General features: G+C 42.0%; 1 protein-coding gene across 1 annotated transcript in view; it reads left to right on the plus strand.

Annotated features, from left to right (window-relative positions):
- The first annotated feature begins 2681 nt into the window (after nt 1-2681).
- Nucleotides 2682-17215, plus strand: part of LOC124711402 (regulator of microtubule dynamics protein 3-like) — a 91036-nt gene continuing 76502 nt past the window's right edge. Inside the window, exon 1 of the mRNA XM_047241455.1 lies at nt 2682-3236. Within this exon, the coding sequence (XP_047097411.1) occupies nt 2890-3236 (347 nt within the window). The 5' untranslated portion in view covers nt 2682-2889. The remainder of the gene's footprint in view (nt 3237-17215) is intronic.

Genomic DNA, 17215 nt, shown 5'->3' on the forward strand with positions numbered 1-17215 from the left:
CCTGGTGTTTCACACTGTGATCAGTTAAGTGCCCTTATACGACATGTAAATAAAGATGGTCAACCATGAGAGCAGTTTGTAGAATTTATGAGAAATGCTGGACATACCGGGAAAGAATTGGCATATTCTGTGCTTATGTTTCTCATCTCTCATGGACTGGATGTATGCAGTTGCCATAGGCAAAGCTACGTTAATGCTGCAAATATGACAGGGATCTGCTCTGGCCTACAAGTCCAAATCAAATCGTTCAATCGTTTGGAATTTTTCAGGCCCTGCTCCACTCATTCCCTAAATCTGGTAGGATCAAGGGCAGCTACTTGCTGTAAAATGGCTACAACATTTTTTGACCTACTACAAACGATTCACATTTTTTCCGTCATCTACACAATGTTGGAAAAATCTACAGACAATTTTCGAAGATGGAGACTTGAGTTTAAAGTCTCTCTGCATTACAAGATGGTCAGCTCGAGAAGATGCCTACAAACGCTTAAATACTAGTTGGGATGCAATAAATAAAGCTCTTAAATGAATTTCCGAAGAGAAAAGCGAGAAAGCTGTTATTAAATCAGAAGCAAAAGGGATATTGCAACAACTTAACTCTAAAATTGTTGCATTCATGGCTACAATATGGGGAAGTATTTTGGAATGTTTCATTGCAGTAAATACAGCACTACTGTCAGAAGAAGTTGACATATCACTAGCAGTGAAATTTTATACTTCACTTCTGACTTACATAGATGAGATCACTAAGTCTTTTGAAGTGTCAAAAAGTTGGCAGAGAGAAAACTGGAGAACACGCAACATATTCCACGAATCAACGAAACTCAAGAAAAACGTGGGAAGAAACTAAATAAGTTCTTTGGTGGTTCAGACTCTGAGTCAGAAAATGAAACAGTGGTTTGCAAATCTGAAGCTGACATACTGAAGACCAATTATTTAATTATATTGAACAGACTGTCTGCAGAACTCAATAACCGTCTTGACGTCTACAAAGAGTTTTCTGAAAAGTTCTCTTTCTTTCCAGTTTAATGGAAATGGACCCTTACAAAGTCTATAATGCTGCAAAACAGCTGCAGCATATTTATTCAGGATATAGAGAATTCTTTTGGAACAGAATGTGTCCATCTCAAAAGCTACTTTTTGAGTTATGGATATGAGAATGGTCCTTCTTTACCACTCTTAAATAAAACGCTAAGAGAGAAATATCTCTTAGATATTTATCCAAACATCGCTCTGCAAATTTATTTGACCACACCAGCAATGAATTGCTCTGCTCAGTTCTTGGAAGGTTTAAGAACTACTTGCATGCTTCCCAGACTCAAGATCGTTTGAATCACTTGACTGTATTAGTAATAGAAAATGATCTGACGGTGAAACTGGACTTTGAAAATGTGATAAACGTTTTTGATGATAACGAGGCAAGAAGAAACACATTGAAACTGGTGACATTCTTTGTTGATATAACAATCAATTGAGATAATTTCATACAACATTATCCTTTTTCGTAGATTTCTTCTTTGAGTTATATATATAATTATTTTAAATAGCCTGTTTATAATTTTAATGGTAAATGTTTTTCAAAATTGACTAAATTTATTGTTGGGGGAGGGGCTGGTCGAAAAAAGTTATTGAGTTCATGGGCATAACATTATCTAAACACGGGGCGGCCCACAACAGAACATTTAATCTGTTTGTCCAACAAACTGTGAGGTACTGTTGTCACAAGAACAACAAGCGGCCGGCCGGAGTGGCCGAGCGGTTAAAGGCGCTACAGTCTGGAACCGCACGACCGCTACGGTCGCAGGTTCGAATCCTGCCTCGGGCATGGATGTGTGTGATGTCCTTAGGTTAGTTAGGTTTAAGTAGTTCTAAGTTCTAGGGGACTTATGACCACAGCAGTTGAGTCCCATAGTGCTCAGAGCCAGCCAACAACAAGCTGACTAGTAGGCTTACGATACGATACATACCAGTTCAAACAAAAGGCGAAAGCAAGGGCAGAAACAGCGGAAGCAAGAGCAGAGAAACCGGGGAATTCCCATGCTCATCGTACAAAGCACGTGTAACTACTCTTATATTTTCGTACTGTGTCTGTACTTACCATTTAAAAAAGTTGAAGAACGATTTGAATATAAGCAAAAATGTTCGGTGTCAAAATTACGAAATTACCTGGAAAATATCCTCCATTTGATATTACCCTCTAAAATACCCACTGACCAAGGTTCTACCCGAAAATCGCGTAATTACCCACCAAATACCCACTGACCAAGGTTTTATCCGAAAATCGGGTAATCCCACCAACTGGGAACGCTTTTATGTATGAACACAGCGCCGGCTGCAAAGCAGTCAATATGGTGAATACCCCAGTCAATCCATCTCGCGGAATAATCTAAGTGCGGCTGCAGCGTAATGAAATTGGGGGATCCCACGGCTCGACAGACTGGCATGTAGGCTGCTCGAAATCGCATTTGTGCAATAAATTGTCAAAATTTAATAAACCATGAAATTAAGACGATAAAAAAGACGAAATCTTAAAAATAATAAGCGTTTCGAAAGCTCGTATAATAGATGTGCGATGCGAAGGGTGGATCTTACGTCCGTGTACCATCTCAAATTATCGTAGATGTACGATCCAGGTCGTACGGTTGGTAACGCTGGATAGGCACATCTACATGGTGGCCGATGTTGTGCAGACCGCAGGGCTTGTTTTGAAAGTTAATCGCCGCGCATGCGCAGTAAAGCTGGTGGGGATGAACTATGGTCGATGTGGGGCAGCCCCTGGAATAGTGTTTTTGTGTATTGTGTACCACAGGAACTTCGGGATAAGAGTGGAAACAGAGAAGGAAGCGTGAAGTAAATTTTGGGTATTGATCAACCCAAGAGAAATACAAAATGGTTAACGATGCTATGTTTTATCGAGGACTCATAGCCCTTGCTATGGGACTCGGAGTTGCACTAGGTGCTGTTTCATTTTTTATTATAGAACAGTTCTCAACGAAAAGAAGATTAGCTGTAGAACATGATGTACATAGGTTAGCAACTGATATTGACGACTTAAGGTACGAAGTTCAACAGCTTCGAGAAGCAGGAGGCAAGAAAAACAAATCAGGAAAGCGTAACGCACGAAGTATTTCAAGTAGAAGTACCACAAGTGATGGAACGTCTGATGTCGAGCTTTTATCCGCGATTGGATCCACAGAAGATGACGAGGAGTTCTTTGATTTTTCTGACAACGAAAGGTAAATATCTTATAATTTATCTCGTATTGGTGAATCTTCCTCCTCTTCCACCCCCATCTTTTCGTATCAGTGTTAAGGAATCACTGACCTTACTTTTTGGCATGAATGTCAGTGCCCCGACGGCATATCATATCCATTTTGTTCATTCATTTATGTATTTCTTTATAGGTAACGTATGTTTTTTTCTTATATTACACAGACAAATCCTATATCACTGCAAAATTATACTGTGGCAAATAAAGCATGAATACTAATAGTGGTACTGAAAACTAAAAGTTTACCAGTTTTCCGCCAGTTGGGCTTGTTTTTTGAAAATTTTGCAGATCTTGGATTCCATTGTTAGACTAATGAATTGGTTTGTTATTGGGCGTCCATAAGTTATTTTCATAGGCCTACTCTTCTAATTCTGGTTGTGGTACTTCAGGTTTAGAGCCAAGAAAAAATTAGCCCCAGCAATAGATTAGCATATTTCACACCATAGTGGACACCAGTGATTTTATTTGTTCATTCATTGTGTTGTGTAGGTCCCATAAAGAAGGAGAATCTTCAGGAATGTGGAACGAGCAAGCGTATCACTATAAAAAGACAGGAACATCACAGAAACCTAATCATATATTGCATTGTCAATAAATTCTCTTTAAATTCATTGATGGTGGCCATGCTTATGCCAGTTGATTAAATTAAAAAGGAAGCTACTTCTATGAAAACAAATAAAGCAACCATTTTTATAGCTTTATATTTATTTAGCAGTTACCATACTTTATTTGTACTGACTAAATAACTGGTTACTTGAATGATACTGCCTTATTGGTTTTGTGTTTTTAGTTTCTTTATCTGTTGTTGGCAGCTGTTAGAAAATCAGCTTAAGTCACAGATTTGAACCTCACCTCATCTCCCCCCAGAAATTTGGCTGTGAAAGTTTGGTTGTGAACTGTTGGAAGCCAACGAATGTGACTAAACAATAATTAAGATATCTACACAGTGCATTTAGTTTTGGAAAAGCTCATAATGATTGCATGCTCATTCCAGCAATTTATTTCTTTTACAATCTATTGTATATTGCAGTGGGTTTTTTACAGTGTTGTTGACTGTCTTTTGCAACCCAGTCTTCATGAATAGTGGTACTTCCATAGAAATATCTCCTGTCTGTTGGCTCTCATATAGTCTATTCATTTCCTGCATCCAGACCTACCTAGGACCATCGCTTTTCCACTTTCCTTGAGGCTCCAAGTTCCTATGTCTTGTTTAGCTGTGCTATTCCAATTGTTTCTTTTCTATCCACTATACCAGTCCCGAATATATTTCCTTTATTTGTTTGATGTTCATATTCTTGAGCCTGTGTATTTGTGTGGTTTGCAAATATATAAACTGTTGCAAGTGTCCACACTTTTGTTCCTATGACACAGTGCTGTACACAAAATTTTTGTGCACTCCTTTTGGAGATACTATCGTTCCATAATTCTAGCATTGTCGTGATCTTTTCTTTTCTTATTTTGTTCTGTACGTCTTGAACAACTTTCCCGTCTGCTGTCAGTCAGACACTTACGTAGGCCTATTTACATGAAGCTGTACTTTTAACTATTTTCTCAGTATTTAACCCATGTCCTTTTACACCTGTGACCATATACTGTAAATTTTCGAAATTTGTCTACGTACCCCACTTCTGTTATTCATATACGAACTTTCTGAATGCATTATTAATTCTTCAACTATATTTATAATCACTTGGTCAGGTTTCCTATTTGCAGACTGATACCTTGACATTTCCTCTTTACTTTTGAAAGGCGATGTCAGTAGGTATTTTGAACAAGGTAAGATATTTAATTCTTAAATGTAAACTTTTCTGACACATGCATAAGGTACCTACTTTCATTTTACTATTATTATCCACATAAAACACTTCCATTGCTCTGATAAAAATTGCAGAATTTTTTGTCCACCATTGTTTCTCCTAAGTTTTTAATTGACACACTGTGATAAAAGTTGATTCCCACTTGAGATCAACAAAATGGATTGTGTGTCCACATTTTAGGCAGAATGTCATTTCACTTAGCCTAATACTGACAGAGAAAATGAGCAATGATAGTTTGATGACCAGGGCAAATTTCATAATGATGATATTGACAAAATTTGCATGATAAACTAGAGAGAGGTTTTAGGGCAAGAAAATTCTTATCCAAGTATTTCAAAACACCAACAATTATTTACTGCAGAAAGTCATACTCTGCATGCACACATTAAACAGTATGTAGACTTATTACTTACTCCCTTGTATTACTGTTTCTTCACAAGTACCAAATAATGTCTAATAAAACAGCAGTATTTACTCCTTCAATGAGCAGACTTTTTCACTGTTAAAAATTTCATTTAATGAAAATTGTTTCTTCATTGTATGTTGTTATTTATGCACATCATAAATGTTTTCTTTAGTCCACATCAGTACTTTCTTCCTGAAAAACTGTCACATCTGTGTCAATTCCACCATTAAATGCATTGTGGAAGGGTCATTCCATGTCAAATCAACAAATGAAAGTATTATTTTCAATTTGAACCTCTTGGATTTATTAGAGAGAATGTATACATGTAGTATTCATAAGTAGTAACACACAACAATTTTTTCCAATTTTTCTGGCAAAAGAATACTGGGAAGGGGGTGCTAAAAAAATTGAACTTTTGACTTGTGGAACAATGGTGCTATTTTCACAACTTGTGTCTAATTAAGCTAGGACAGTGAAATTGAGTTTATTTGAAAGGTCTTTTAGAGGGCTTTCAAATGATATAAAATAAGATTATTGAATTTTCGGAAATATGGAAGCGTCCGATCCCACCCGTCTGCTTTGACCAATGACGTCACAAATATGGTGGAAACGACCATAAACCACGATTCCAATATGGCGCATATAAAGTCATTATGTACACATTATGAGGACGAAAATACATTGAAAAACAAACACACACGTTCCACAAAAAGCCTAATGACACTAACGGGACAAGCGCGGGGAATAGGGGGTTTTTGGGTGGGGACAATATCATCTGGAATCGGACACTTCCCTTGACCTATATAGCTCAACAGCAGCTCCCGATGCCATAAATTAGGGCCTAACACTTCCTTTGACCTATATAGCTCAAAAACATCTCCCGATAACAATACCAACATTCACAGCCACACGTTGGGATCGAACACTTCCCTTCACCTATTATCCTTACGACATCTCCACATACAGCCGTCCATGGCCCGAGACACCGGAACTTTAAGTAAACCTCATTTCTTCACGACATACTGAACACTTCACAACTTCATCCAAAAATCTGAATAGTTGAAGAAATTTTATTAGAGACAATGCACTGTCCACCATCATAGCCGACAACCGAAAACTGTTGACCCTGTCAGTCATATCCATACCTACCAAAGACATAAAAAAAGCAATTTACCAAAATTCACACACGACGCCACACTTGCAAACTAAACCAAAAACATCACCTAACACACCACCAGAGAGCACCACCGACCGCATCAAAACGACACCTACAAACACGCCACTCTCACAAACTAAATTCCGCACCATCGCGGGTCAAAGCAACGGGTGGGATCGGACGCTTTGGTCGACCTAAATTTTCTGATTTTTGAAAAAAATATTTTTAAAATTCTCAAAATAATGTATTTGAAGGATATGAATTATTTAGGAATAAAGGAGACAATGCATTGAAAGGCAGAAGCACTGCATCATCATAGGAACACATAAAAGGTACAGAGCTGTGCTTTGCTAGCTTTTGGAGCACTCGCTCTCACTCATTCACTCTCTCAACTTGACATATTGGTGGGTAGTTCCACACCCACCTAGCAGATGTCTGTTTTTGTGTGTACTGTGCGTATTTTGAACTTTTTGTGGTAACTTTGAAGAACTTACTGGAGCATGTGACATATGACACCTTGGTTGGGCATGTGAAGTCATTAGTAGTCTGTGACATAAAGCAAGAGACTTCTTTGTTTCAAGAATGTGGTGACTGCCCTGAAAACGGAGTACTGTCTTTACAGATACTTGGCCTGGGAGACATAGCAGAAAACTCTGCAGAAATTACATATGTGACATGAGAGCAAAATGAACTAATTCAGGAAACTGTTGCTTTTGACAGTTTCAATGATGAACTTGGTAAATGGTCAAGCAGTAACACACCATTATCTGAAGAAATTGCAACGACGACACATTGCAGAAGTGAAAGGGTGTGTACAGGCTGAAGGACTATGTTTAGTGCTTCACTGTAATTTTGCTGAGAACTGGTCAGCAATTCTCCCACAAGAAGTACAACAGTATCGTTGGAGTAATGACCAGGTTTCAGTTTGCCCAGGAGTGACATATTTTCAAAACAAGATCACAAGTGTGGCAGTTATAATTTATGACAAAGGACATGACTCAGCACATGCTTTTCTAGCAATGCGCAGAATTCTTCAACTGCAAACACGGACAGAGAAGATCATTATTATTTCTGATGGTGCTCCTAGTCATTTTAAAAATCGTTACAAGCAGTTTGAATTGAGTAAGTCACTTGTGCCTATTGACTGGGTATACAGTGTTACTCGTCACGGAAGGGGCCTTGTGATGGTGTAGGAGGCCTGCTGAAGCATCGTGCTACAAACATAATCTTTGTGGACCAAATGCAGCTGTGATCCAGAGTGCTGAGGATTTTATGAGAGTCATGAAATCTTACACATCCACAGCCCTCATTCTTTTGTCCAAAGAAGAAATTGAAGAATTCCATGGGCAAAAGAAAGAAGAATGGTCCAACTATTCCTGTGAAAAGAATTCAGAAGTCACATTTTTGGACTCAAGAGTTATGGGTGAACTCATATTGCACGCACTTTAAATAGCAAGAAAGAAGAAATTTCTTTAGTTTGGCCAACAACTCAGAAACAGCAAGATAATATTCAGATTCACAACCTGAGAAGAGGGATGTTTGTGGCGTGTGTGTGTGTGTGTGTGTGTGTGTGTGTGTGTGAGAGAGAGAGAGAGAGAGAGAGAGAGAGAGAGAGAGAGAGAGAGAGATTCTGACTAGTGGATTGAATTGAATTGAACTTTATGCTACCACATGGACCAGCTGCTGGATATAGGTTTCCAGCTGAAGGACAACACCACCACCATCAGTGCTCACTTCCTGTTCACAATGTTTTGAAGATTGTAAGTTCTCCAGTTCCTATTGGTTCAACAGGAAAGCATCACTCTGCATCAAAGGAAGGTACTGAAGAAGTGGAACACACTTTTAGTTCATTGACTGGCTAATTTCAGTACAAAACATAGGCCACAGAAGTTGTATAAATTGAAACCTTTAAGTCTTTGGATGTTTTACATGATTTTTGAACCATTTAAAATGCGTGAAGAATGAGTCGATTACTCTTCTTTCAAAACTAAAATTATGTTAAATGAGGCTAGGTTTTGATTTTTTATGAATCTGTTATGTGATAATGTGGTAATAAAACAGGTTTTATGCGTCACAAAAATTTTATTTGTTTATAAAACCTGTTCAACCTAAAAGTGGAAGCTCTCCTGTTCAGAGAATGTAGAACTGTATGGTACTATTCAACAGGGAAAAAAAGTCAAAAATTTATAGATCGGCATTTTTGAAAAAAAAATTTCCATAAATTTTAAAAAACGTTTAAAATGCTATAGTAAAAGAACATTGACATATAAGTCCCAATGGAAGATTTCTTTGTAATCATAAAGCAAATATCTTTCAAATAAAAAAAAGAACAAAATATCTGGAACTGTTCCAGAGATACAGCATTTTAATTTTTTTCCCCAAAATTCGCATCTTCAAAATGCACAATATTGTCTTTGGGGGGCTGTATCTCGGAGTAGAAATTTTTTTTGGAGACAACAACAAAAAAATGTGTTCCTTACTTAGTCCTTCATTTTAACATATGCTAAATTCAATAACATCTGAGGCTATGAAGGTAAGATTTTTTTGTAGTCTGCCTGAATTGATATGGAGTATGCCATTTGCTTTACCTATATCGAATTAAACAGTGAAAGTTGTAAATCTTTAAAAAAATTCAATACAGCTACAGCTAAATACCAGAGGAAGGCCTAAAGTCAGTTACTTATAGGTTCTTGTTACTTATTTTGATGATTCATATCAGTCCAGTTCATCATGCTTCTAATCAGTCAGTTTATTGCACATCACTATTTCTGTATTCGATAATATATATGTTCAATCTGTAGCATCTTGAATCTTGAAGGTTCAAGATTGTCTGTAGTTCCCTGCTGCTTATGGAAAGAATGTCTACATGACTAGGGAATGTGAAAGATGTTTATGTAAGGAGCTAACTGTGATTTATTATTTTCCTTATTTTTTCCAACTGCAGAGCACAACCAGTAGTGTCCATTGTATTCATAAGCAATATATCCTTTGATGTAATTAAATTATATTGAATCACTGTCAACAACTGTCACCAGTTCAATTTTGCTTTCATTAGAGTCCAAATACACTTTTGTTGTTATTATGTTCTCGCTTAGGGGAGTAAAAGTGTGAAGTTCTTTTGTCACTACAATTGTGCATCTTTTCTCAAATCTCTCTTGTGAGTTTCAGTTCCTCATTTTCATAGCATACTTGAAATTGATCCCTTCAACATTGTCTTTGGCAAACACATGAAGTTGTTCAGGTGTCATGATATGATCAGTTTACAGTTGTTGCTGACTTCCTAGGGGCAGCTAGTCGCGTGATTTTTCCATCAACTCTGTCGCAAACTCCTTTAGCAAGAGAGATGGCATAAAAATGCCACTGTGCTTCAATATGGTAATCTTTCATGATAGCTCAGGTTGATGAAGTCATGATAGCATGGGTTGATGAAGTCCTTTCTGTCTTTATGCAGAGATGCCACTCCATCAGAGAAGTAATATATTTTATGTGATTTTCTGTTAAATGTTACGGTCAGAAAGTCGATCAAGTAAGACTATAACAGGTGCACAGTAACTGTGTTGTGTGGGAGGCATTCTGATATAATGACAAAGACTAACGTGCACTCGCGTTTGTCGCCACCCTTGTAGCCCATCTACAAAGGGGTAAATTATTGCTTGTGTGTTGGTCCAGTGATAACCTTGAACTCTGTCCTGTGCCACAAAGGTCTTTCAGTCCACCCCCACCCCCCTTAAAAAGGGGGGGGGGGGGTAGATTGTTGATTTGTTGACTGCAAAGAATTGTCATGTAATTGAATTTAATTTGTCAGGGAAAAAATCAATAAAGTTGTCAAAGGAGTTTTGTGATGGTTTCCACATATGTTCCTTACGAATATATTGGACACTGGTGGGTAACCTGTGTAGTTGTAAAAAATCTGGAAAAGGATTAAACCACAATTAGCTTCTTACATCCACAAGGACCATTCACCTCTTTCACATTCCCCAGTGATGCAGATATCCTTGTCATAAGCAGCAGGGAACTAAAGACAATCTTGAATCCTCATACTGCTACAGCAGGAACATATTCATTGTCCCGTCCAGAAATGGTGACGTGCAACAAACTGATCAGCTAGAAGCATGATGAATTGGACTGATATGACTCATCTAAATAATTAACAAGAACCTGTTACTAAATGATCTTAGGCCCATCTCAGGCATTCAGTTGTACTGATGTTTTTAAAAGATTCACAATTTGTACTGTTAAACAATGGAAAATCCAGGATGGAATGTAACAGTACGAGAGAAGGAAAGCTGCTACTCACCATATAGCAGAGATGCTGAGCCGCAATAGGCACAATAAAAAGATTCACACAGTCAAAGCTTTCGGCCATTAAGGCCTTTGTCAGCAGTAGACACACATACACACACACGCGCGCGCGTGTGCACAAGCACAACTTCCACTCACATCTGTAGTCTCTGACAGCTGAAACTACACTGCGAGCAGCAGCACCAGTGCATGATGGGAGTGGTGATTGGGTGCGGGTAGGAGGAGGCTGGGGCGGGGCGGGGAGGGGGAGGGATAGTATGGTGGGAGTGTCAGACAGTGAAGTGTTGCAGGTTAGACGGAGGGTAGGAGAGAAGGTGCGGAGGGGGGAGGTGGTAAGTAGCGGAAAGGAGAGTAATAATAATAATAATAATAATAATAATAATAGAAATTAAAAGACTGGGTGTGGCGGTGAAAAGACGGCTGTGTAGTGCTGGAATGGGAACAGGGAGGGGGCTGGATGGGTGAGAACAGTGACTAACGAAGGTTGAGGCCCTGTTCGCATCCACTAAATCCACCTCATCCAGTCACATCTGCCATCCCCCTTCTCTACGCTTATCCGCCCTCAAACCTGCTACCCACAGTAATATACTTATATTTATTAATGATTAGTTATTCTCTACTTTGACCTTTGTCACTTCTCGCCAATTTTCGTGAGTTTTCGCCTTCCACTATCTTCCTCAGATTTCATCTCTTTTTTCCCCCCTGTGCATCCATTTTGCACTCTTCACACGTATTTGGGTGTATGTTTGCGTAATTTTTCAGACATAATTCTACTTCCTTGCGTATTGTTTCGCATTTTTGCACCACCATGGATCCTTGTTCCTTCCATCTACGGCAATACAGAAAAGTTTCCTTATCCCTAGCCAGATCCCAGTCCCATATACTGTTCCTGTGTTTGTTGCTTGGCTCATGAAATCCCCCCTAATGGCCTTACCGTCAAATTACCCATCTCTGGTTGCCACCCCCCCTTCCATAATGACCTGCACCTGTTCAGATTCTGGCAATCCTTAGCTCTCACCAACATAGTCCTGCAATCCTCGTTGCAGTACCTTCTCTCCATCCGCAAAATTCTCCTGCTATGTAATCCCAAATTCCTGGAACCCATAACACACATTGAAACTTTTGTGCTGCAGGAACTTGAGCAACATGCACAATGCCACCTCAAAAAGCTCTCCATCCTGCTCACTTCCTACTCCCACCTCGGAGTACTACTGTCCACCACTTCTACAACAACCTTCAAATCTTCCCCACACCCCATCATAGCTGACAAACCTTGTCTCGCAGACCTACTACACTTACCTCACCCTCCGAAACTCCCTCCCACCTCCACACAGAACTCAAAACCTAAACAGACCCGCAACACAGTCGTGAACCTTTCCTCCAGAAGCCTAGTCCCACAGAAGTATCAGTCCTTTCCAAAGGCCTCACCTTTTGTCCCACTCCCAAATTCAACCATGCGGGACTAGTTAAAGGTCTTCTCTCCTCCCGGTCCCTATAGGGGAAACACTTTTTTGCCACCAACCCGATCAATCAGACTCAACCAAAGACCAACATTGAACCTTGCCTAACTCAGTTCACTCCTCCAGCCAACCGTGATCCACCCCCACTGCCTACAAACCACCCCATGTTAACTTCCCAGAATTTCTTATCCTCGAACCTTGCCTCACCATCATTCCCTAAATCCCTCAACATGCATACTAACCTTACATACACAGAAAGAACCGCAGTCCACCATCTAAAAACTGATCCCGATCTTATAATCCTACCTGCAGACAAAGGCTCCACCACCGTAGTTTCGAACCGCAAGGTTTATGTGGCAGAAGGCCTCCATTCCAGCAATCCAGCAGGATCTCCAGTCACTACTCAAATCCTTAGGCCCATCCCAGAACCTCTCCCCATAGTCCATCTGACTACCTACCCCTACCACTCCCCGTACTCCCACATTCTACATGCTTCCCAAAGTCCATAAACCCAACCCCCCAGGACGCCCCAGTGTGGCCAGTTGCTGTGCCCCCACCGAGAGAATCTCTGCTCTCGTAGACCAACTCCTTCAACCTATTACCCAGAACCTATCCTCCTATATAAAAGATACCAACCATTTCCTCGATCGACTCTCCACAGTTCCTCTCCCTTTACCACACGTTGCCCTGCTCGTCACTATTGATACCACCTCCCTGTACACTAACATTCCTAATGTCCATGGCCTTACTGCTATTGAACACTACCTTTCCAGATGCCCTATGGATTCCAGACCAACAACCTCCATCCTCACCCACAATTACTTCTCCTTTGAAGGCATTACCTACAAACAAATCCGCAGTACGGCTATGGGCACCCATATGGCACCATCCTATGCTAACCTATTCGTGGGCCATCTAGAGGAATCCTTCCTAAAAACCCAGAATCCTAAACCCCTCACCTGGTTCAGATTCATTGATGACATCTTTGCTATCTGGATTGAAGGTGAGGACACCTTATTCACATTCCTCCAGAACCTCAACAACTTCTCCCCCATTTCACCTGGTCCTACTCAACGCAACAAGCCACCTTCCTAGATGTTGACCTCCGCCTCAGAGATGGCGACATCAGTACCTCTGTCCATATCAAACCTACTAACCACCAGCAGTACCTCCACTTCGATAGCTGCCACCCATTTCATACCATGAAGTCCCGTATAGCCTAGCCACCCGTGGTCATCGCATCTGCAGTGACGAGCAATCCCTCTCTAAATATACTGAGAGTCTCACTGAAGCCTTCACTGACCGCAATTATCCTCCCATCCTTGTACAAAAACAAATCTCCTGTGCCTTATCTTTCCAGTCTCCCACCAACTCCCAAAGCCCCACAGTCCGGCCACAGAGCAGCATTCCCCTCGTAACTCAGTACCGTCCGGGACTGGAGCAACTGAATTACATTCTGCACCAGGCTTTCGATTACCTCTCGTGGTGCCCTGAAATGAGAAATGTCCTACCCACTATCCTTCGCACCCCCTCGTATCATGGTATTTTGCCGTCCACCGAACCTACACAATATACTCGTCCATCCTTATACAACCCCTGCTCCCAATCCCTTACTTCATAACTCATACCCTTGTAATAGACCTAGATGCAAGACCTGTTCCATACATCCTCCTACAACCACCTGCTCCAGTCCAGTCACTAACATTACCTATCACATCAAAGGCAAGGCTACCTGTGAAACCAGTCATGTGATCTACAAGCTAAGCTGCAACCACTGTGATGCATTCTATGTAGGCATGACAACCAACAAGCTGTCTGTCCGCATGAACGGCCACCGACAAACTGTGGCCAAAAAACAAGTGGACCACCCTGTAACTGAACACGCAGCCAAACATGATACCCCTCATCTCAATGACTGCTTAACAGCCTGTGCCATATGGATCCTTCCCACTGACACCAGCTTTTCTGAATTGCGCAGGTGGGAACTTTCCCTGCTATACATTCTACGTTACCGTAATCCTCCTGGCCTCAACCTTTGTTAGTCACTGTCCTCACCCATCCAGCCCCCTCCTTGTTCCCATTCCAGCACTACACAGCCACCATTTCACCGCCGCACCCAGTCTTTTAATTTCTTTTATTATTAATATTTTTATTTCTCTCCTTTCCGCTACTTACCCTCTCCCCCCTCCACACCTTCTCTCCTACCCTCCATCTAAACTGCAACACTTCACTGTCTGTCACTCCCACCATACTATCCCTCCCCCTCCCTGCCCTAGCCTCCTCCTACTCCCACCCAGTCGCCACTCCCATTGTGCACTGGTGCTGCTGCTCGCAGTGTAGTTTCAGCTCTCTGAGACTGCAGATGTGAGTGCAAGCTGCGCTTTTTTTTTTTTTGTGTGTGTGTGTGTGTGTGTGTGTGTGTGTGTGTGTGTGTGTGTGTGTGTGTGTGTGTGTGTCTACTGCTGACAAAGTCCTTGATGGTCGACAGCTTTGATTGTGTGAATCTTTTTATTGTGCCTATCCCAGCTCAACATCTCCGCTATATGGTGAGTAGCAACTTTCCTTCTCTCGTATTCTTACAATTTGTACTATTTAATTCAATACTGTAACAATACTCACCATATAGCAGAGATGTTGAGCCGCAATAGGCACAACAAAAAGATTCACACAGTTATAGCTTTCGGCCATCAAGGCCTTTCTCAGCAATAGACACACATACACTCATGCAAACGCAACGTACACACACGTCTGTAGTCTCAGACAACTGAATGTGGTTTCGGTTGTCTGAGACTGCAGACGTGTGCAAGTTGCATTTGCATGAGTGTGTGTGTGCATGTGTGTATATGTGTCTGTTGCTGACAATGTGTGAATCTTTTTGTTGTGCCTATCTTGACTCAGCATCTCCACTATATGGTGAGCAGCAACTTCCCTTCTGTAATAGTGTTACATTCCATCCTGGTTTTTCCATTGTTTAATTCAGCACTGATAAGGCAAATATGACCCCCCAGGGGGTCCACAACTCTTTTGTGGACACGTGCGTAGCGAGCACGGGACCCCGAGCTAATGTGGCCCTCCTTCCTTTCCGGGCTGCATACCTTACCTTCCCTTCCCTTTCCGCATCCTTCCCGTCCCCCATCTTCGCCCCCTCCCCCTCACCTCTGGCTCTTTCCTTCCCTTTCTCCCCCTCTGGGAGTATGGTTTGTGCCTACGTCCGGAGACGGACGCTCGAAACTGTTCCAAATTCCTTGCTTTCTACACTTGCAAGTCCTCGTCCTTCCTCTGTCCTTCTCTTTTCCTTCCCTCCTCTCTTTGCCCTTTTCTCCGCTGCGGCGTTTGAGACCCCCTTTTCTTTCCTTTCCCTTTCTCTTTTTTCCTCCCTGTGCATGTCTGAAGGCCGACCCACGCACTTCCATGCGTAGCCGGTGACGGGGTAACGCGTAATTCCCCGCCCCGGGTAGACAGGTAGGACACGTACGTACCCCCTGGTAACGGCCAGGCCCAGGGAGGGGTGATTACCAGAGCTGATACCTTCCGAAAGTGCCGATTGGTCCCTCCGTCCGTTTGTCGGGAGGTGTGACCTGAGGTGTGAACAATCACCTAAGGCGGGTGTGCCCTCGGTGAGGGCCCCCACAAGGGAGGAGCGCGCCATCGGAGACGCCGGTAATCATGGGGGATTCTTCCGCAATGGTTTCCTCACCTTCCACTATGTCTGCTCACAAACGTAAGTTCACTGAGTCTCAGCCACAGACGGTTCTTCCATCGTTGCCACAGTTCCTTGTTGTTTCTCGGTCTGACGAAGGTCACGACTTCTCCACGGTCAACCCTTTCATTATTCAGAAAGGTGTCGACGCAATTGCGGGTCCTGTAAAGTCTTGTTCCAGATTATGGAATGGTACCCTGTTGTTAGAAACACACAGTGCCCTCCAGGCTCAAAAATTGCTGCGTACTTCCCTGCTCCACACCTTCCCTGTCCGGGTGGAACCGCACCGTACCTTAAATTCCTCGCGTGGAGTCGTTTATACACGCTCCCTCGATGGATTGTCTGACGAAGAAATTCAGCACTACCTGTCTGACCAGGGCGTCACTGCTGTTCATCGGGTTATGAAAAGGGTTGACTCGAACATCATTCCAACCCGCACTGTCTTCTTGACATTTGACAAAGTTCAACTCCCATCAAAAATCAAAGCAGGCTATGAGATAATTTCCGTTCGCCCTTATGTCCCAAACCCTACGCGTTGCTATCGATGTCAGCGGTTCAATCACACCAGCCAGTCCTGTTCCAATCCGGCCAAATGTGTTACGTGTGGCAAGGATGCCCATGAGGGTGCTTGTCCACCTCCATCCCCTCACTGCATCAACTGTATGGGTGACCACGCTGCTTCCTCTCGAGATTGCCCCGTTTTTAAGGATGAAAAGCTCATCCAGGAAATAAGAGTGAAGGAAAAGGTGTCGACCTTTGCTGCTCGAAAGTTACTCGCCAGTCGACAGCCCACCGTGCCTCAGAAAGGAAAATACAGCACTGTCCTTGCTTCTCCTCGGCCAACAAAGGAGGCGGCCACGCAGACTTGCGACCTCACATTTAGTACCACGGTCGTCAGATCGGCCAGCGCAAAGATCGCCCGTTCAACCTCACCACTTTCGCCTGCCCACTCTATGGCTCACCCTTCGTCGGGTTCTGCTAAATCTCGAGCCCAAAAGTCAGACGCCAAGTCTTCGAAAAAAGAGCATTCTCGTGAAGAGTTTTTACGTACTGCAACTTCACAACCATCGGTTCCTCCTTCATCTAAACATCATACCTCCAAG

This window comes from Schistocerca piceifrons, chromosome 8 (assembly GCF_021461385.2).
Source record: "Schistocerca piceifrons isolate TAMUIC-IGC-003096 chromosome 8, iqSchPice1.1, whole genome shotgun sequence".
NCBI classification, from domain to species: Eukaryota; Metazoa; Arthropoda; class Insecta; order Orthoptera; family Acrididae; genus Schistocerca; species Schistocerca piceifrons.